We start from the raw sequence: 21,949 nt of genomic DNA, 5'->3' as shown, positions 1-21,949 counted from the left end.
ATTCCATTTGAATTCAGTCCTTTCTGAGGCAAAATTCCCTCTAAAGTCAACAAATGAAATTCTGCTTCCAGCTATAACTGTGTAAATCTGGAATGCTGTTATTCTATATGTAGACCTGTGAAACTGAGGACACATTTCGTCCAATGGGAGTAAATACTTCAGGATTAACCTCATTATTATTACATGTATCTCTAGGCATTTGATAGGTAAAGTGTTCCGTTCCTGCTAAGAATCATGCAATGCTCTAATAAGATTTAAAAAAAAATAAAAAGGAAATATCATACTTCCTAGACTTTGCTCAGAAGTTCATGATTAATTCAAACGATTAAGACATCATCAGCATGTGGTTGCATATTTCAAGCCCTCTTCTTACTAAGTCAATGCACTTGTCCTGCCACTGACATCACTGGCAGGTAACAAACCCACAGAACAACCATGTAAGTACAAAATAAAAATCAGAGTATCAGCTCCATATACTGCACTGAGTATATGCTGCAAGGCCATTTGGTTTTTATGCTGCATCCATCCTGCCAGCTAAACTTCTGTGGAATGTAAGGTCAAACACCCTCTGCCCTAGGCCAGAGCAAGTATTAGAGAATGTCATTCACTTTTCTAATTTCTTTTCCTTTTGTTCTGTAGATTCTACCAGTGGTTTAAGCCCTTACCATGAACCCATGGCAACCAAGACGGGCTGTGTCACTTCCTGTTCTCTGGAATATCTGGAAATCCAGCCACCTCTTCCAAGGACACCTAGACTCCTTAAGAGGCAAGATTCTCCTCAGCAAGAGTCTGCAAGCATCAGAAGTCAGACAAAGGATGCTCCTTTGATCCTGAATATTGTGCATTCTTTTGAATCTGTTGATAGAGAGGACCAAATAGATCAGATTTCCCCCTCTCACCAGTATAGAATTTTAAGTTCACCAGTGAATTTTAGTTATAAAAGCTCAAGTGAAAGGACACTATCTCCACTTTTCCAGCCTGGAAGCGCATCTCCTGCCAAAACTCCAGTTCATGGCACTCAAGTCTCTTTCACATATGAAGAAAAGACAAGTCCTTTGAGAGAAGAAGTCGTGTCTCCTACTCAGCCAGCTTCAAATAATCTTTCCAATCCTTTGGGGAGCCCTAACTGTGTTAAAAGCAGAGGCAGATTCCCCATGATGGGGATTGGACAGATGTTACGGAAAAGGAATCAGACAATGCAGTCAACCACTGACAAGTCGCTGGAAGCAAGAATGCCTCAGTTGCAGCAAATGAACCCAGCACAGATTTCATTTAATGCAGCAGATGCTGTGAACGGCCAGTGTTAATCTGACGCTCTTGAAAGCCAGGATTTGCAGTGCTGCTTTCTAGGGCTTCAAATGTTATAGAAGAAGAGAAAACTGCAGGCATGTTGGTCTCCCTATGTAATATATTATAGCAGCCAGCCTGGCAAATCAAAGGTCTACTTGTAATGTTTTGATGGGTTCTAGTTATTGAAATTGAAAGAAGAGGGCCCAACTTAATGCTGTTAAGAAAATTTAGCAAAGGTGACATTCATTTGGCTTGACTCTACAGTGAAATGCGTCTTAAAAGATCTACTGAAAATCTACATAAGGAGATGCTATAATCTAGTATTACATTAAAATTTTTAGCATCAAAAGAAGAGCAAGCATAACAGCTTGATTCACCAGTGTTACCTGCATTAATAAACTTTCCCTTGGCTTTCTGCTGCCGTGACTGCTGGTCCCAGCTAGGAACTGTGATTGAGACTACAGTCGGTCTCGTATCGTACTGACACAGGTATTGTTCATGTGGCTGAAGTAGAAGCAAAACACTAGAGATTGTATTGTTGAGACCAAGAGCTACACTTCTAATTCAAGAACAGGCTCCACCAAGAAGGAAAAGCAGATCAGTGGGAACTTGGATAACAGCATGAGTTCTAGACATTCAGAGCAAGTGAAGGCTTTGATTGTCAAAGCAGATTTTACTGTTAATCTTACAAACTAGATAATAGTTGAATTTTTTTTTCTTAAAGAAAATGTTCATTTTATAGGAGGTATTATGGAAAAGAAACATTGTTTTAAAACTAGTTTGGTCAAATTGACATTTTCCTGCTCAACTCATAAGACAGGTCTGCAAGTGGATGATTAAAACAATAGTCAAAACTGCAACTTGGTCGTTTAAACAATCCAGTCACCTCTGACTTTTGTATTTGTACTAATTCTGTGGAAGACATAACGGGAGAATTACATTAACCTCTGTTTTAGCAAAATAGCATTGACCATACGTGAAGGCTTCTCTGAGAGACTGCAGTAAATTTAAAAGAGTTAAAAGGACACACCAGTGTCATTTCAGACTGCAAGGATGGTAATGCAGTGGTTACCAAAAATTTAGTAGTATTCTGAGATGTGAAGATTAACTTTCCTAACAGGCAACATACTCTACACACTGGCATTCTTTTCCTAAGTAAACAATACATCTGAATAAAGGGGGTAACATTTTTGGTTAATTTTTTTGCAAACCATTTGCTATAAACTTAGACGATTTAACCAAAGACTATTTTGTGGTTTGTCTGTACTGTGCTGGCATATGAGTTGTGTGTACAGGATTGTTTGATAATGCCGGGTCAGTGGCAGGTAACCACCAATTATGTATGTGCTTCTCCTTCCCCCCGCCCCCTCCACATGTAGTCAATGGGTTCTAATGCCTTTTTAAAAGACAAGGCAGAAAAAAGAGCAAAAAAAAAATGGCTCCGGGGATTGGTAATGAAATATGGGGACCTTCATCTCAAGATCATCATTTTGAATCCAACCCATATCTTCTTGGCCATAGTTATTATTTGTGTTACGGTAGCAGTAGAGGTCCCAGCTGACACTGGGGCCCCATGGTGTCAGATTCTGTGCAAAAGCATAGTAAGAAACCTTACCCGCTCTGAAGAGCTTTTGGTCTAAATTGAAAAGACAAAGGGCGGGTGGGGAAATAGGAGCACAGAGAGGTGAAGTGACTTGCCCACGGTCACACAGTAGGTCAGCGACAGCCATGAGTAGAAATCTGATGACCTGACACCCAACCCAGCACCCTGTTCTCTAGGCCACACTGCCTCCTAAATTATTACCCCTGCTTGATGGCCTATGTGACCTGAGGTAATGGTTAGTCCAGCTACTGATGAGATAGATAGCCCTCTCACTCAAATAATCCCCACATTGCTGGCAATGCCAACCAAAGCAATGGAACCATTGCTGGCAATGCCAACAGAGGATCAGGACTTGAATGGGCATGGAGGAGGAAACACCTTCTTACCCCTGGAGATGAGCCGTTCAGGTCACAGCTAAAGTTATGTGGTACGTCAGTATAGGGAGCCTTGCTCTGTTTGATGTACAGAGGGTTCAAGTCTCTGGGGCTGTCAGACCAGCACTAGAAAATATATAGATATATAATGTCCCCCAGATAGTTCAAATGGTATTTTTAAATATAACTAAAAGCATTTTTACACATTTTTGGGTTTCAAAGTGTCCTATTTTATTTGCATCAAGCATCTGTGCGTCTTCTGGGTCCATTTTACCGCTGCCATTTGTGTAAACCATCAGGTATCTTTTTTTTAAAAAAACAACAACAACATACTTACACTAAGAACATGAAAATGCTTGCATTCAAGTCCAGTGTAGTGAGAAGAATCCTTTGCATGCTTCAGAGTTGTGTACCTAAATATGTTGCAAATACTAACTTGAACTATAAACTCAGGTTTCTTTGAAACCCAATAGAAGATTGGGGGAGACAGGAAAGAGAAGTGTATTTTTGTGAACTCACAGTAAATATATGTAAGTAACAGAATGAAAACAAAAAATGTTAAATCTTTTATTATTTTATTATATTTATATAGAATATATGAGTATTACATTGGTAAGCATAAATATGTATCCAATTTAGCCAGCAGCTATTTACCATCAGTCTGCAGTAACTACAGAAGAAAGTTACAGAACTATAGTAGTGTAAATTCCAGGAAAAAACGACTGATCCATTTTCTCATTTTTTAGCAAAGAATGTATTTACTATCGTTATTAAATATATGTGTTTTTTAAATGAGATCTCAATGGAATGCTGATTTTGTGTGCCAGGCCACCCAGCAGCATATGTACCTAAATGTTTACATTGCAAATATCTACACTACACAAAAAATGAAGGGATCTAGATGATTATCACTTACATTAACTTCACCCATCAAAAGCTGTTGCTTTAAATCCTGCAGTTGACTGGTGCGTATAGGCCCTGATTCAACTAAGAAGCGAATTAAGCACATGCTTAACTTGAAGGACATAGGTAGTCTTGTTGATTTATACTTAGGCATGTGTGCTGATCCACTTTGCTGGATCAGCATCTACTGTGAGCATGGCGTCATTGACAGTAAGTAAGTGGGATTACTCACATACTTAAAGTTAGTGTAAGCTTAACGCTTTGCTGGATTGGTCCATACAGCCTGGCTGTCAAACTTAGTATTTCATTCAGAATATTTCTTTGGTTGTTATTCCCACAACATTTTTTTTTGTCATAGGGCCTGATCCAGAGCCCTTTAAAATCAGTTGAAAACTTTCCATTGACTTCAAAGGGATTTTCATCAAGTCCATAATGAACTTGCGCCATAGCTGAAAATATACAGTATGGTGACTTTGTCCAGATTTGCCTAACCTATAACAATAAATGTCAGATTTATTCGGCAAGGCAGAGAAGGCTGTTTAGCATCTGTTTCTAAGGCACTTGGTCTTCACTTTCTCCCAGGAATGAATAGTAAAATACTAGGGAACATGAGTGCTAAAGGAAATGCTGCTCTTAAAGCCAACATTGCCTCCATACTTCCACACTTAATGTTCCAGACTTTATCTTGACATAACATGGCATAATGCAAATTAAAAGAACGATTTCAATCTGTGGGCCAGAGTTCATGGCCCTTGTGCACCACTAAGGTAATCTGCCTTCAGATTCCCAACACACAGCAGGATCTGCACCTATGGCTGGTAACGGGAGCCTTTTTGTGGAGGAAAAGGGTAAGGCCAGGGTAGGGCAGAGCATAGTTCCACAATGTTAGGCCTCCACTTAGCATGGGGGCCATTAAAGACCTAATGTCAGTGTCCCATCTTATTGCTGCTTCCTCGTATTGGGGCAGGAGTTGTGACTTAGGATCAGGGAGCTGTAACTAGCTCCTTGACACAGACAACTGCATTGCTACACAGCAGCAGTTTATTGCCTTTTGGCAGCAGACAGTGCAGTATGACTGGTAGCCGTCGTTGACGTAGTCCTGGGTGCTCTTTTAACCGGGCACCTGGGCAAACATGGGAGTGACTCAGCCGGGTCATTTCCCTTGTTTCATCTCATGGTGATTCAGTCCTACCGGCAGTGCACTGTCTTTTAATCAGCAGCCAGCAGAAGACTATGGCCAGTAGTCATACTGCACCATCTTCTGCCGAGCACCCAGGAGATGACGATGGCTAGCAGTCGTACTGCACAGTCTGCTGCCAGCAAGATGTATAAAGATAGATTAAGTGGCTCAAAACAAGAAATAGACCAAATTTGTTTTGTATTCATTTTCTCCTCCCTCCCTCCCTCTGTGAAATCAACAGCCTGTTAAACCCAGTTTTGAGTTCTGTCCTTGAGGGGACCATTCAGTTTCTCGCAAAGCCACCCCCTTTGTTGATTTTATTTCCCTGTAAGCCAACCCTATCAGCCATGTTGTCAGTCGCCCCTCCCTCCGTCAGGGCAACAGCAGACAATCGTTCCACGCCTTTTTTCTGTGCAGACACCATACCACGGCAAGCATGGAGCCTGCTCAGATCACTTTGGCAATTAGGAGCACATTAAACACTACACGTATTATCCAGCAGTATATGCAGCACCAGAACCTGGCAAAGTGATACCGGGCGAGTAGGCGACGTCAGTGCGGTGATGTGAGAGATGAGGACATGGACACAGACTTCTGTCAAAGCATGGGCCCTGCCAATGTGGGCATCATGGTGCTAATGGGGCAGGTTCATGCTGTGGAACACCGATTCTGGGCCCGGGAAACAAGCACAGACTGGTGGGACCGCATAGTGTTGCAGGTCTGGGACGATTCCCAGTGGCTGCGAAACTTTCGCATGCGTAAGGGCACTTCCATGGAACTTTGTGACTTGCTTTCCCCTGCCCTGAAGCGCATGAATACCAAGATGAGAGCAGCCCTCACAGTTGAGAAGCGAGTGGCAATAGCCCTGTGGAAGCTTGCAACGCCAGACAGCTACCGGTCAGTCGGGAATCAATTTGGAGTGGGCAAATCTATTGTGGGGGCTGCTGTGATGCAAGTAGCCAACACAATCAAAGATCTGCTGATATCAAGGGTAGTGACCCTGGGAAATGTGCAGATCATAGTGGATGGCTTTGCTGCAATGGGATTCCCTAACTGTGGTGGGGCCATAGACGGAACCCATATCCCTATCTTGGCACCGGAGCACCAAGCCGCCGAGTACATAAACGGCAAGGGGTACTTTTCAATAGTGCTGCAAGCTCTGGTGGATCACAAGGGACGTTTCACCAACATCAACGTGGGATGGCCAGGAAAGGTACATGACACTCGCATCTTCAGGAACTCTGGTCTGTTTCAAAAGCTGCAGGAAGGGACTTTATTCCCAGACCAGAAAATAACCATTGGAGATGTTGAAATGCCTATAGTTATCCTTGGGGACCCAGCCTACCCCTTAATGCCATGGCTCATGAAGCCGCACACAGGCAGCCTGGACAGTAGTCAGGAGCTGTTCAACTACAGGCTGAGCAAGTGCAGAATGTGCATTGGACGTTTAAAAGCGCGCTGGAGCAGTTTACTGACTCGGTTAGACCTCCGCGAAACCAATATTCCCACTGTTATTTCTGCTTGCTGTGCGCTTCACAATATCTGTGAGAGTAAGGGGGAGACGTTTATGGCAGGGTGGGAGGTTTAGGCAAATCACCTGGCTGCTGGTTACGCACAGCCAGACACCAGGGCGGTTAGAGCACAGGAGGGCGCGGTGCGTGTCAGAGAAGCTTTGAAAACCAGTTTCATGACTGGCCAGGCTACGGTGTGAAAGTTCTGTTTGTTTCTCCTTGATGAAACCCCCCCACACACACCTTGGTTCCCTCTCCTCCCTTCGATCACCGCTTGCAGAGGCAATAAAGTCGTTGTTGCTTCACATTCATGCATTCTTTATTAATTCATCACAGAAATAGGGGGATAACTACCAAGGTAGCCCAGGAGGGGTGGTGGAGGAGAGAAGCACCGGGAGAAGGGGATGGAGGAGGGAAGGACAAGGCCATACAGCACTTTAAAAGTTTAAAACTTTAAAACTGATTGAATGCCAGCCTTCTGTTGCTTGGGCAATCCTCTGGGGTGGAGTGGCTGGGTGGCCAGAGGCCCCCCCACCGCATTCTTGGGCGTCTGGGTGTGGAGGCTATGGAACTTGGGGAGGAGGGCGGTTGGTTACACAGGAGCTGTAGCGGCAGTCTGTGCTCCAGCTGCCTTTCCTGCAGCTCAACTATATGCTGGAGCATATGAGTTTGATCCTCCAGCAGCCTCAGCATTGAATCCTGCCGCCTCTCATTACGCTGCCGCCACCTTTCAGCTTCATCCCTCTCTTTAGCCCGTCACTTACTCTCTTCAGCCCGCCACCTCTTGTCCCGGTCATTTTGTGCTTTCCTGCACTCTGACATTGTCTGCCTCCACACATTCGACTGTGCTCTGTCAGTGTGGGAGGACAGCATGAGCTCAGAGAACATTTCATCGCGAGTGCGTTTTTTTCACCTTCTAATCTTCGCTAGCCTCTGGGAAGGAGAAGATCCTGTGATCCTTGAAACACATGCAGCTGGTGGAGGGGAAAAAAAAGGGACAGTGGTATTTAAAAAGACACATTTTATAGAACAATGTGTACACTCTTTCAAGGTAAACCTTGCTGTTAACATTACATACATAGCACATGTGCTTTCGTTACAAGGTTGCCTTTTGCCTCCCCCCAGCGTGTGGCTAGCTCTTCCCCCCTCCCCCTCCCCGTGGCTAACAGCGGGGAACATTTCTGTTCAGCCACAGGCAAACAGCCCAGCAGGAACAGGCACCTCTGAATGTCCCCTTAAGAAAAGCACCCTATTTCAACCAGGTGACCATGAACGATATCACTCTCCTGAGGAAACACAGAGAGATAAAGAATGGATGTTGTTTGAACGCCAGCAAACATACACTGCAATGCTTTGTTGTACAATGATTCCCGAGTACGTGTTACTGGCCTGGAGTGGTAAAGTGTCCTACCATGAAGGACGCAATAAGGCTGCCCTCCCCAGAAACCTTTTACAAAGGCTTTGGGAGTACATCTAGGAGAGCCGCAAATGCCAGGGCAAATTAATCCTTTGACATGCTTGCTTTTAAACCATGTATAGTATTTTAAAAGGTACACTCACCAGAGGTCCCTTCTCCGCCTGGCGGGTCTGGGAGGCAGCCTTGGGTGGGTTTGGGGGGTACTGGCTCCAGGTCCAGGGTGAGAAACAGTTCCTGACTGTCGGGAAAACCGGTTTCTCCGCTTGCTTGCTGTGAGCTATCTACAACCTTATCATCATCATCTTCCTCATCCCCAAAACCTGCTTCGGTGTTGCCTCCATCTCCATTGAAGGAGTCAAACAACACGGCCGGGGTAGTGATGGCTGAACCCCCTAAAATGGCATGCAGCTCATCATAGAAGCAGCATGTTTGGGACTCGGACCGGGAGCGGCCGTTTGCCTCTCTGGTTTTCTGGTAGGCTTGCCTCAGCTCCTTAAGTTTCACATGGCACTGCTTTGGGTCCCTGTTATGGCCTCTGTCCTTCATGTCCTGGGAGATTTTGACAAATGTTTTGGCATTTTGAAAACTGGAACGGAGTTCTGATAGCACGGATTCCTCTCCCCATACAGCGATCAGATCCCGTACCTCCCGTTCGGTCCATGCTGGAGCTCTTTTGCGATTCTGGGACTCCATCATGGTCACCTGTGCTGATGAGCTCTGCATGGTCACCTGCAGCTTGCCACGCTGGCCAAAAAGGAAATTGAAATTCAAAAGTTCGCGGGCCTTTTCCTGTCTACCTGGCCAGTGCATCTGAGTTGAGAGTGCTGTCCAGAGCGGTCACAATGGAGCACTCTGGGATAGCTCCCGGAGGCCAATACCATCTAATTGCGTCTACAGTACCCCAAATTCGACCCAGCAAGGCTGATTCCAGCGCTAATCCCTTTGTCGGGGGTGGAGTAAGGAAATCGATTTTAAGAGCCCTTTAAGTCGAAAAAAAGGGCTTCGTCGTGTGGATGGGTGCAGGATTAAATTGATTTAACGCTGCTAAATTCGACCTCAACTCCTAGTGTAGACCAGGGCTTAGTTTCCTCATCTGGTCAGTTTTCCTTCCCCCATCTCAACTCCAGAGCACAATGAAACTACTGAGTACACTGCAGACACGTGTTTTTCCTACTAAACAGTCATCATAGTTCTTTGGAATAAAACATATAAATCACTTGGTATGCAGAAATATAACAATGTGTGGCAAAATCATAAAGTACTTGTGACTTCTGTGGTCTGTAAGTCCCCCCTGCTTATACTATTTGTTTTTCTTCTCTCACACTGAATACTCAGTAAGGATAATTCAGAGGAATCCTGGGAGCTGGTTCATTTAATATCTCTTTTCAAGGAGAAAAACATGCTCCCTCAGCAGTAAATGAGTGTATTATTTGTAGCAGTTTTCTGCAACAGAGCTTCTTAAGCATTTGATTTGAAAGACAAATGGGTTATCATTTGCACATCTTTCCATGGACATGGTTTCATTACACACAATTGTCTTTCACTGTAATGACTTGCAGACTCACGGTGGGCGGGAGATAGGTTAGATCACTTGTTGTCCTTTAAATATTTAGCAGTAAAAGAAACTTTTAATATTATACATTCTATTATTTAGGTACAGACAACTAACACAATTCCAAGGGACAGAAGGATAGAATGCAAAATGTGACCAGGAATTAATTTGACTTTCTCTGCTGTGGCTTGCTAATGCTTTGGCAATGGTATGCCCCCGAGAGAAGGAATAAGGAAAACTGCCTTGATTAAAGGTGAGCTGCAAAGCTTGTTTAAAAAAATAAGGTTAAGATCCTAAGCAGTACCAGAATGATTGTGCAGACTTAGTTCATAAAGAAATATATTTCAAAATTTGTATTTGAATATCTAAATCTGAATGAAGCAGGGGTCCTGTGGAAAAAATAGTATGTGATCATGTAATTAAAGACTGTACCATAATACATACACACAAGGGGACTGAGGTTGTACAGGCAATCTTAATTCTGGCATTTCCTAATTTTTGAGTGCTTGACTTTTCAACCTTAATAGTGTTCTTTTAATACAGGGGGTTGTGTGTGAGCGTGTGCATGTAATATTGTATATGCTGCAGCAATCCCCACATATATGTAAGATAAATAGGGTTGTCAAGCAATTAAAAAAATTAATTGCAATTAATTGCACTGTTAAACAATAATAGAATACAATTTATTTAAATATTTTTGGATGTTTCCTACATTTTTAAATATATTGATTTCAGAATACAAAGTGTACAGTGCTCACTTTATATTTATTTTTGATTACAAGTATTTGCATTGTAAAAACCCAAAAGAAATAGTATTTTTAAATTCACCTAATACAAGTACTGTAGTGCAATCTCTTTATCATGAGAGTTGAGTTACAAATGTAGAATTATGTACAAAATAAACCTGCATTCAAAAATAAAACAATGTAAAATTTTAGAGCCTACAAATCCACTCAGTCCTACTTCTTGTTCAGTCAGTCACTCAGACAAACAAGTTTGTTTACATTTGCAGGAGATAATGCTGCCCGCTTCTTGTTCACGATGTCACTTGAAAGTGAGAGCAGGTGTTGTCATGGCACTGTTGTAGCTGGTGTCACAAGATATTTACATGCCAGACGTGCTAAAAATTCATATGTCCCTTCATGCTTCAACCACCATTCCAGGGGGGATGCGTCCATGCTGATGGCTGGTTCTGCTCAATAACAATCCAAAGCAGTGCGGACCCACGCATGCTCATTTTCGTTATCTGCGTCAGATGCCACCAGCAGAAGGTTGATTTTCTTTTTTGGTGGCTCGGATTCTGTAGTTTCCACACTGGAGTGTTGCTTTTTTAAGTCTTCTGAAAGCATATTCCACATCTTGTCCCTCTCAAATTTTGGAAGGCACTTCAGATTCTTAAACTTTGGGTCAAGTGCTGTAGCTATCTTTAGAAATCTCACATTGGTACCTTCTTTGCATTTTGTCAAATCTGCAGTGAAAGTGTTTTCAAAAATGAACAACATGTGCTCGGTCATCATCCGAGAGTGCTGTAACATGAAATATATGGCAGAATGCAGGTAAAACAGCAGGGGACATATAATTGTCCCACAGGGAGTTCAGTAGCAAATTTAATTAATGCATTATTTTTTTAACGAGCGTCATCAGCATGGAAGCATGTCCTCTGGAATGGTGGCCAAAGAATGAAGGGTCATATGAATGTTTAGCATATATGGCACATAAATACCTCGCAATGCCTGCTACAAAAGTGCCATGCAAATGCCTGTTCTCACTTTCCGGAGACACTGTAAATAAGAAGAGGGTAGGTAGCATTATCTCCTGTAAATGTAAACAAACCTCTTTGTCTTAGTGATTGACTGAACAAGAAGTAGGACTGAGTGGATTTGTAGGCTCTGAAGTTTTACATTGTTTTGGTTTTCAGTGCAGTTATGTAACCAAAAAAAAAATCTACGTTTGTAAGTTGCATTTTCACGACAGAGATTGCACTGCAGTACTTGTATGAGACGAATTGAAAAATACAATTTCTTTTGTTTATCATTTTTTCAGTGCAAATATTTATAATCAAAAACAATATACACTTGGATTTCAATTACAACACAGAATACAATATATATGAAAATGTAGAAAAACATCCAAAATATTTAATAAATTTCAATTGGTATTCTATTGTTTAACAGTGCTATTAAAACTGTGATTTTTTTTTGAGTTAATCGCGTGAGTTAACTGTGATTAATTGACAGCCCTAAAGATAAACAATTTCCTCTCTCTTGGTAGTGGAAAACAATTAAGTGAAAACTGGGTAAGAGATTTTGCTCATTTGAGAAGTATGACTTTTCAAATGATTAGATCAAATGGGTTTTCAAATCCATTTCTGAGTTGATCTGACTGAGTCTGATCCAATACCAGCTGCAGTCTATGGAAAGACTCCCAAGTAACTTCAATGGGTGTTAGAAACAGTCTACTGCGAGGTATTTTTTTTCATTTGAAAGATCAATATATTAGTTTGAAGAAAATAGGTGCAGTGTCCCTTTAAAAGCCCAGGAAATAGAAGACTGGAATTCTAGCTGTCCCATGAAGATTATATGGAATAAACTCCAGAGAATATTTTAATGGACATGGGACAGTCATCAACGCTAATATTTTAATTAGGGCCTTCATCATCACTCTCCCAGCTTCTTTCTCGCACTTGACCAATTACCACATTCCAAAGACTAAGTTAGAAAAGCAATAGTGCAAAACAGTTTCACAGAAGTGAAACACGTACTTTCTCACAGCGTGCTTTCCATAGTGAGAAGTCAGCCACCCCAAAAGTAAATTGCTTAAATCACTTGTCCCAGTAGAAGCCACCAATTTGCTGTGATTTATGGATTAATTAGATTTTACTTGGAACCCCATGGCTACTGCTAAAATCTTCAGGCTTTTTACTTACGGTTTAAGGCTTAACTTCTTAATAACCACATGCATGACATAAGCCTTCTTATTTAGTAACTTAGGCATTCAGCAAAATTACAAATTACAAAACCAGCTTTTATTTTAAATCCTTTTTGTTAGATGATGTTGATGGGGTTGCAACCGAAATTCTAACTTACCCAGCTGTTAGTTTTATCAACTCCATTTGGCAATGAGAGAAGGAAGAAGGAATAGGTATCTCTTCTATTGTTAGGTGGGGGGTTAGTGTTAGCTTTCAGCTGACTGTGGGGCTAGTTCTTCATGCAGACAGGGTTCCTGGACCATTTGAGATCAGGTTGGAGGCTGGATTGGAGGCAAGGTCCAATTGTGACCTGAAGATTTTGTTCTGTTGGGTGGTGGTCGGTACCAGTGGTCTCTAGTGCTCTGTGCAGTGACTAAAACTGGCATTGTGGCAAGCAAATTTTATATATGTATCTTAATAATTTCCATGCGAACTCTGCACTGTTTACATGTACTTCCCTACAGCCAGCCTTGCAAACTCAGCCTGAGATCTGAAAGTCCAACTGAATTCTTTCCTCCTTATGTATTAGCAGCAGTAATAAAGGTCCCTCAGTCCAAGCTCTTACATCTATGCAGCAACCTCCTTGACTTCAATGGGCTGCCCAATTCCAATGGCAGGACCAATTTTATTGATGATGCAACATAAGGATTAGACTCAAGCTAACTCTCACTCTTAGCAGTTAGTTCTGCAAGTTCAATGGGAGTAAACATTTAATTGTCCCTGAAGGCAGCACATATGACTCTGAATACACAAAAAGAAAAGGAGTACTTGTGGCACCTTAGAGACTAACCAATTTATTTGAGCATGAGCTTTCATGAGCTACAGCTCACGAAAGCTCATGCTCAAATAAATTGGTTAGTCTCTAAGGTGCCACAAGTACTCCTTTTCTTTTTGCGAATACAGACTAACACGGCTGTTATTCTGAAACCTGAATACACAAAGGAGCTGATCTGATGAGTAAGAAGGTGCCGTTTTTACAGACTCTTTCTAGAGTAGAACCACACTTTAAGCAGATGGCATGGTGTGCATACTTGTCAGTAACTCACCAAGAGTCACCCATCACATTAACAGTATCAGTAGTGCCTAAGGGAGAAATGGAGGCCAGCAGAGAAAAGTTAATGAGTAACACCTCCCAGAGAGGCAGGCGTCCAAGGGGAAAGAAAAAAACCTGTTCATTTATTGTTGAGTGTAAATGATATAAGGATATGACCTCCCGCTCTGCGATCACTGCTAGTTGATGACTTTATTAGCAAAGGGAGAAGTAGCTCTGTCTGGTTTGGGCTTATTTTCTGTGTGCTAAGTGGAAAGATCTAATTTTAACCCATCCTATGACAGGCTTTGCTGGGCAGGTCCATATATCTTGGTTGTGGCTACGTAAATCAAAGGCACAGCAGGATCCATCTTAAGGCATACAGTAACTCCTTGCTTAACATTGTAGTTATGTTCCTGAAAAATGCGACTTTAAGCAAAACGATGTTAAGCGAATTCAATTTCCCCATAAGAATTAATGTAAATGGGGGGGTTAGGTTCCAGGGAAATTTTTTTTTGCCAGACAAAAGGCATTATATACATTTTAAACAATTTTAAAGGAGCAATTTAATACAGGTACTGTACTATCGTTGGGAGGTGCCCTCGCCTTACCCCACACAGGCACTGCAGATGATGAGGCAGGCAAGGAGGCTGAAGGTGCCGTCGGCTCGGAGAAGCACCTTGTGCAGCAGCTGCAGCAGCTTCCCAAGCAGAGCACTGACTTTGCCAGGGGGGGGCTCAACCCTAGGCCAGGCTGCTCCACCCCTTCCCTGCAAGCCCCCACCATTACCCTGCCTCTTCTCCTCCCCCGCTCCACCTCCTCCCCCTTTGCTCCACATGTCCCGTCCTCGCTCCTCCCACGTCCAGATTCCTGAACATCACAACCCAGCCGATTGCTGTGGGCAGGGGAGAGAGGGGGGATGCTGCGCGCTGCATCCTCGCTTCTCCCCCCAGACTCCTGAATGCCGCAAGACAGCTGACTGCTGCGGGCAGGAGGCGGGGGGAGCAGGGGGAAGGCGCTGATCCGCGGGGTCCACCGGAGGGCGGGAGGTGCTGGGGGGGCATAGTGGAGCTGATGCGGGGGCTGCCAGCCGTGGACAAAGCAGGCCAAATGACATTCTCGGGGAGCATTGCACAACTTTAAACGGACATGTTCTGTAAGGGAGCCGGGATGTAAAATCGAAACAACGTTAAGTGAGAGGACGTTAAGTGGGGAGTTACTGTATTATAAACCCAGCAGAAGATGCAAGTTCTGCTTTCCCACTGTTTACTGTACTGGCTATTAACTTGTAGAAAAAGATTGGTGTCATTAACAGAGAAACCCTTCACATCCACAGCAGCAGTCAGAACAACAGATAGAAGAAAGAAAAATAATATTTTATGGGATTTGCTTCCTCCAATTTGAGGTTTTCTTGACAGTTAAGAAGTGGTTTGGGTAAGATTTCTCCACTTTGCCTTGGGCATTGAACTTTCCCAGCCAGTCATTATCTTCCAGATAATGCTGTCTCACTGGGTCATTATTGCTCATTTTAGTACCAATTGTTCAGCCTTACCGGCAAATCTTGCCCAACCCTGCCTGAGTGCACATGGCCCTAAAGGTAGCAAAACTATGTGGAGCCACTGTGCTGGGGAGTTTGGATGCAGAGACAGCCTGAGCAAAGGGATCCACGTACCTTGTCTGCAATGAAGCAGTGCTTCATTTGGTGCTAAAAGTATAGTAATATGGGATGAGGAGGGGGGTGGATTTAGGGCCGGGTAAAGGTTTGGCCAGCGGATCAGAAATCATGAAGTTCCACCAACTAAAAATCTTCCAGGGAGTTCTGAGGCTGTAATAGAGGCTGCAGAATGACGTCAACTGGGAATCCTCTCACCCACAGAGTTCCCCTGTGCAAAATATGTTCACTTAGGTGAGCTGTGCACAGGGGAAAGGATTTAATGTTTAGATTGTGAAAAAACCCAGAGCTTAAAGTGAAAGGGGTTGCAGACTCAGAAAAGAAATCAAGCTGGGTTGTTCAAGGACTCACTTTAAGCACTCTCTTACCAAAGTTGCTGCCTCCAGGTTATGATAGGCCCTGCCATCTTGTTCAGACCACTTTAAGCACAGCACAGGCAAAGGATCCCAATTATAAAGACACTGGAACAAATTGCACTCTGATTCACAAACTGTTCAGCTCCACTGTAGTCAATGGAAATGCACTGGGTGTAAACCAGCGCAGAATTTAGGCCATATTCCAGTTTAATCATTCTCTTTCTTATAATTCAGATGGGCAACATCATTCTGTTTGCCACCCCAGTACAACCAGAATAAAGAAAGCATAAAGGCCCAGAACCTCAAAGGTATTTAGGCACCCAACTTCCATTGATTTAGGCACCTAATACCTTGAGGAGCTAAGCCAAAATGGCCACAAGCCAAATAGAAATGGAAAACATGCATGTTTGCATGTGTCACAATATAGATAACAGAGTGAAAGACAGTTGATCTAGATCTTCACCTGCAGCCCCGCTGCTATCCTTTTCCTCAGTTTCTCTTAGAATCACAGAATCATAGAATATCGGGGTTGGAAGGGACCCCAGAAGGTCATCTAGTCCAACCCCCTGCTTGAAGCAGGACCAATTCCCAGTTAAATCATCCCAGCCAGGGCTTTGTCAAGCCTGACCTTAAAAACCTCTAAGGAAGGAGATTCTACCACCTCCCTAGGTAACGCATTCCAGTGTTTCACCACCCTCATAGTGAAAAAGTTTTTCCTAATATCCAATCTAAACCTCCCCCCCTGCAACTTGAGACCATTACTACTCGTTCTGTCATCTGCTACCATTGAGAACAGTCTAGAGCCATCCTCTTTGGAACCCCCTTTCAGGTAGTTGAAAGCAACTATGAAATCCCCCCTCATTCTTCTCTTCTGCAGACTAAACAATCCCAGCTCCCTCAGCCTCTCCTCATAAGTCATGTATTCTAGGCCCCTAATCATTTTTGTTGCCCTTCGCTGGATTCTCTCCAATTTATCCACATCCTTCTTGTAGTGTGGGGCCCAAAACTGGACACAGTACTCCAGATGAGGCCTCACCAATGTTGACTAGAGGGGAATGATCACGTCCCTCTATCTGCTGGCTATGCCCCTACTTATACATCCCAAAATGCCATTGGCCTTCTTGGCAACAAGGGCACACTGCTGACTCATATCCAGCTTCTCATCCACTGTCACCCCTAGGTCCTTTTCCGCAGAACTGCTGCCTAGCCATTCGGCCCCTAGTCTGTAGCGGTGCATTGGATTCTTCCGTCCTAAGTGCAGGACCCTGCACTTATCCTTATTGAACCTCATCAGATTTCTTTTGGCCCAATCCTCCAATTTGTCTAGGTCCTTCTGTATCCTATCCCTCCCCTCCAGCGTATCTACCACTCCTCCCAGTTTAGTATCATCCGCAAATTTGCTGAGAGTGCAATCTACACCATCCTCCAGATCATTTATGAAGATATTGAACAAAACCGGCCCCAGGACCGACCCCTGGGGCACTCCACTTGACACCGGCTGCCAACTAGACATGGAGCCATTGATCACTACCCGTTGAGCCCGACAATCTAGCCAGCTTTCTACCCACCTTATAGTGCATTCATCCAGCCCATACTTCCTTAACTTGCTGACAAGAATACTGTGGGAGACCGTGTCAAAAGCTTTGCTAAAGTCAAGAAACAATACATCCACTGCTTTCCCTTCATCCACAGAACCAGTAATCTCATCATAAAAGGCGATTAGATTAGTCAGGCATGACCTTCCCTTGGTGAATCCATGCTGGCTGTTCCTGATCACTTTCCTCTCATGCAAGTGCTTCAGGATTGATTCTTTGAGGACCTGCTCCATGATTTTTCCAGGGACTGAGGTGAGGCTGACTGGCCTGTAGTTCCCAGGATCCTCCTTCTTCCCTTTTTTAAAGATTGGCACTACATTAGCTTTTTTCCAGTCATCCGGGACTTCCCCCGTTCGCCACGAGTTTTCAAAGATAATGGCCAATGGCCCTGCAATCACAGCCGCCAATTCCTTCAGCACTCTCGGATGCAACTCGTCCGGCCCCATGGACTTGTGCACGTCCAGCTTTTCTAAATAGTCCCTAACCACCTCTATCTCCACAGAGGGCTGGCCATCTCTTCCCCATTTTGTGATGCCCAGCGCAGCAGTCTGGGAGCTTGACCTTGTTAGTGAAGACAGAGGCAAAAAAGGCATTGAGTACATTAGCTTTTTCCACATCCTCTGTCACTAGGTTGCCTCCCTCATTCAGTAAGGGGCCCACACTTTCCTTGGCTTTCTTCTTGTTGCCAACATACCTGAAGAAACCCTTCTTGTTACTCTTGACATCTCTTGCTAGCTGCAGCTCCAGGTGCGATTTGGCCCTCCTGATGTCATTCCTACATGCCCGAGCAATATTTTTATACTCTTCCCTGGTCATATGTCCAACCTTCCACTTCTTGTAAGCTTCTTTTTTATGTTTAAGATCTGCTAGGATTTCACCATTAAGCCAAGCTGGTCGCCTGCCATATTTACTATTCTTTCGACTCATCGGGATGGTTTGTCCCTGTAACCTCAACAGGGATTCCTTGAAATACAGCCAGCTCTCCTGGACTCCTTTCCCCTTCATGTTAGTCCCCCAGGGGATCCTGGCCATCCGTTCCCTGAGGGAGTCGAAGTCTGCTTTCCTGAAGTCCAGGGTCTGTATCCTGCTGCTTACCTTTCTTCCCTGTGTCAGGATCCTGAACTCAACCAACTCATGGTCACTGCCTCCCAGATTCCCGTCCACTTTTGCTTCCCCCACTAATTCTACCCGGTTTGTGAGCAGCAGGTCAAGAAAAGCGCCCTCCCTAGTTGGCTCCTCTAGCACTTGTGCCAGGAAATTGTCCCCTACGCTTTCCAAAAACTTCCTGGATTGTCTATGCACTGCTGTATTGCTCTCCCAGCAGATATCAGGAAAATTAAAGTCACCCATGAGAATCAGGGCATGCGATCTAGTAGCATCCGTGAGCTGCCGGAAGAAAGCCTCATCTACCTCATCCCCCTGGTCCGGTGGTCTATAGCAGACTCCCACCACTACATCACTCTTGTTACACACACTTCTAAACTTAATCCAGAGACACTCAGGTTTTTCTACAGTTTCGTACCGGAGCTCTGAGCAGTCATACTGCTCCCTTACATACAGTGCTACTCCCCCACCTTTTCTGCCCTGCCTGTCCTTCCTGAACAGTTTTTTAACCATCCATGACAGTACTCCAGTCATGTGAGTTATCCCACCAAGTCTCTGTTATTCCAATCACGTCATAGTTCCTTGACATCACCAGGACCTCCAGTTCTCCCTGTTTGTTTCCAAGGCTTTGTGCATTCGTATATAAGCACTTGAGATAACCTGCTGATCGCCCCTCATTCCCAGTATGAGGCAGGAGCCCTCCCCTCACAGACATTCCTGCCTGTGCTTCCTCCCGGTATCCCGCTTTCCCACTTACCTCAGGGCTTTGGTCTCCTTCCCCTGGTGAACCTAGTTTCAAGCCCTCCTCACTAGGTTAGCCAGCCTGCTGGCAAAGATGCTCTTCCCTCTCTTCGTAAGATGGAGCCCGTCTCTGCCCAGCACTCCTCCTTCATGGAACACCATCCCATGGTCAAAGAATCCAAAGCCTTCTCTCCGACACCACCTGCGTAGCCATTCATTGACTTCGACGATTCGACGGTCCCTACCCAGGCCTTTTTCTTCCACGGGAAGGATGGACGAGAACACCACTTGCGCCTCCAACTCCTTTATCCTTCTTCCCAGAGCCACGTAGTCCGCAGTGATCCACTCAAGGTCATTCTTGGCAGTATCATTGGTGCCCACGTGGAGAAGCAGGAAGGGGTAGCGATCCGAGGGCTTGATGAGTCTCGGCAGTCTCTCCGTCACATCGCGAATCCTAGCCCCTGGCAAGCAGCAGACTTCTTGGTTTTCCCGGTCAGGGCGGCAGATAGATGACTCAGTCCCCCAGAGGAGAGAGTCCCCGACCACCACCACCCGCCTCCTTCTCTTGGGAGTGGTGGTCGTGGAACCCCCAACCTCAGGACATCGCATCTCATGCCTTCCAACCAGCGGAGTCTCCTTCTGCTTTCTCGCCCCAGACATATCATCTGGTCCACTCTCCGCAACGGTACCTGTGGAGAGAACATGAAAGCGGTTAGTCACCTGTGTCTGTGTTACTGGAACCCGGACATTCCGCTTACCTCTTCTGGAGGTCCCATGTTGCCAAGCTTCTTCACTGGCCTCTTGGCTCCTCTGTGCAACCTGCTCTATATCTTTAGAGCTTTGTGCCCCTAGAAGCATATCCTGAGTTTTGTCCAGAAAATCCTGTTTCTCGTATGCAGCGCAGGGTTGTTATCTGTTGCTCCAGACCTTCAATCTTCTCTTCCAATATGGAGACCAGCTTGCACTTTGTACAGACAAAGTCGCTTCTGTCCTGTGGAAGAAAGACAAACATGGCACATCCAGTGCAGGTCACAACAGCTGAACCCCCCCCTTCCATATCACCTTCCTACTATGAGCTTCCTCAGAGCAGTTTGCAAGACGTAAGCCTCACTGGGCTCACTCCAGGCGAACTCCCAGGCAAACTCCTGCTGTGAGCTGCTCTGCTGTCCCCCGCTGCTCAGCTGGTTCGCCGCCGCTCGAACCAGCTGAGCAGTCTTAAACCAAGACTGTTGATCATATTATTCCTTTATATTTAGGCTAGTTTGTGGCATAGACTAGGGATTCAAAAATTATTACGTAACTTACTTTTGTTGGTGACCTACCGTAGGACTGAAACCGAGGTTGGATGAAGGGACTCAGATAAAATCAGAACTGACCCAGATCTTCAACCCAGCTCCAACCCTAACCTCTTCTGAGATTTAAAAATGTTCGGTTGATGATTTTAATGTTGTGCCTCTGCATGTGTAGAAAGTGTTCAAATACCATGAAGGGGGGACGTCATATTTCAGACACACAAGATTATAAGAGTCTGGATAAACATCTACATTTTGGGTGCTCTTCTGAACCATCAAAGCTTTTGAGGTTTGCTGCCTATTGCTGAATAAAGCCAATGGGCCAGTTTCATTAGTAGACTCACATTGAACTTGATGCAGGACCCAAAAGGATGGGAGGCAAAGGTGGTTTTACACCTCCTTTACATTTACTTTAGTCTGGGATTGCCCTGTGACTGATTCAGCCCCTACACAAGTTAGAGACACCTTGGGTCTGCTCTACCTTGTGCCTGGCTGTATATGCCCCAAGGGGCCTTTACAGCAACCAGAGCTCAGCATAGCCAGACCTCAGCAGTGCTCTGACCATGCCCCTTTACATTCCAAGCTGTTATGTCGATATTGTGTAGTCTCTGCCACACTGGGGGAAATTCTTCTACAGTGGGGAAATTATCCAAGGATTGAATGAGGCCCATGTGCTGAATGAGGCTCAGTGTCTTCAATAGTTTAAGGCTAGTTCATTAACAGACTTCAAAGCCCCTTTCATAGTAATCTATGTAAACATTGCATCCCTGAATTTATCTGGACCCTTCTGTATCTTTCAACTGGTTGGATAAGTATCCCAATTGCTGACAGTGCTGCAAGTTCCATATGTTATAGTGATGATGGCTTTAAATCAGAAGCACCTGCTTATGAAATGTTTGACTTACATAGCCATGGGGCCTTTGGATGCATTTATTCATCACCCTTGCCTGTCAGACTGTAGTTTCAGCTGTTCAGAGACTGCTGTAGTGCAGAGGGGATTCATCTGCTTTTCATACACTGTAACGCATATCTAGAGCTCTCCCACTCCTGCGGGTCATATGTCAGATTTACTTATATAGAGGGGGATGGGGAGGTGGAGGACTTCCTAGTGTGTTTAGCGTGAAGTTTAAAATTTATTGGCACAGTAAGTCACTAATCTTGTAAATCCTGTGGATGTTCAGCATTTTCTTTAGCTCAGACGTGAGCCTTCTTGTCCAAATGGAAAAGACGACACATTTAGCTTTAGTCTCCAGAAGGACAGTTTAAACTGCTTGGAGCTGATTACTGTTCTGCAGTGTGCACTCATTGGCAACAGGCTGACTTATTGCTCAGGCTGAGTCTGCAGGAAATAAGTCAATTTC

At 44.4% G+C, this 21,949-nt stretch overlaps 1 protein-coding gene and 1 long non-coding RNA gene across 2 annotated transcripts in view; one reads left to right on the top strand and one right to left on the bottom strand.

Moving 5' to 3' along the window:
* Positions 1-4,675, top strand: part of HUNK (hormonally up-regulated Neu-associated kinase) — an 86,943-nt gene extending 82,268 nt beyond the window's left edge. Inside the window, exon 10 of the mRNA XM_073362364.1 lies at positions 640-4,675. Coding sequence (XP_073218465.1) covers positions 640-1,307 — 668 coding nt within the window. The 3' untranslated portion in view covers positions 1,308-4,675. The remainder of the gene's footprint in view (positions 1-639) is intronic.
* LOC140918311 (uncharacterized) overlaps positions 1-14,516 on the bottom strand; it is a 45,746-nt gene extending 31,230 nt beyond the window's left edge. The window contains exon 1 of the long non-coding RNA XR_012161141.2: positions 14,440-14,516. This is a non-coding gene — a long non-coding RNA (uncharacterized LOC140918311). The remainder of the gene's footprint in view (positions 1-14,439) is intronic.
* Between the last annotated feature and the right edge of the window lie 7,433 nt (positions 14,517-21,949).

The sequence above is a fragment of the Lepidochelys kempii genome, chromosome 1 (assembly GCF_965140285.1).
Source record: "Lepidochelys kempii isolate rLepKem1 chromosome 1, rLepKem1.hap1, whole genome shotgun sequence".
NCBI classification, from domain to species: Eukaryota; Metazoa; Chordata; order Testudines; family Cheloniidae; genus Lepidochelys; species Lepidochelys kempii.
Note: the sequence above shows the minus strand (reverse complement) of the source record. Positions and strands in the feature narration are given on the sequence as shown.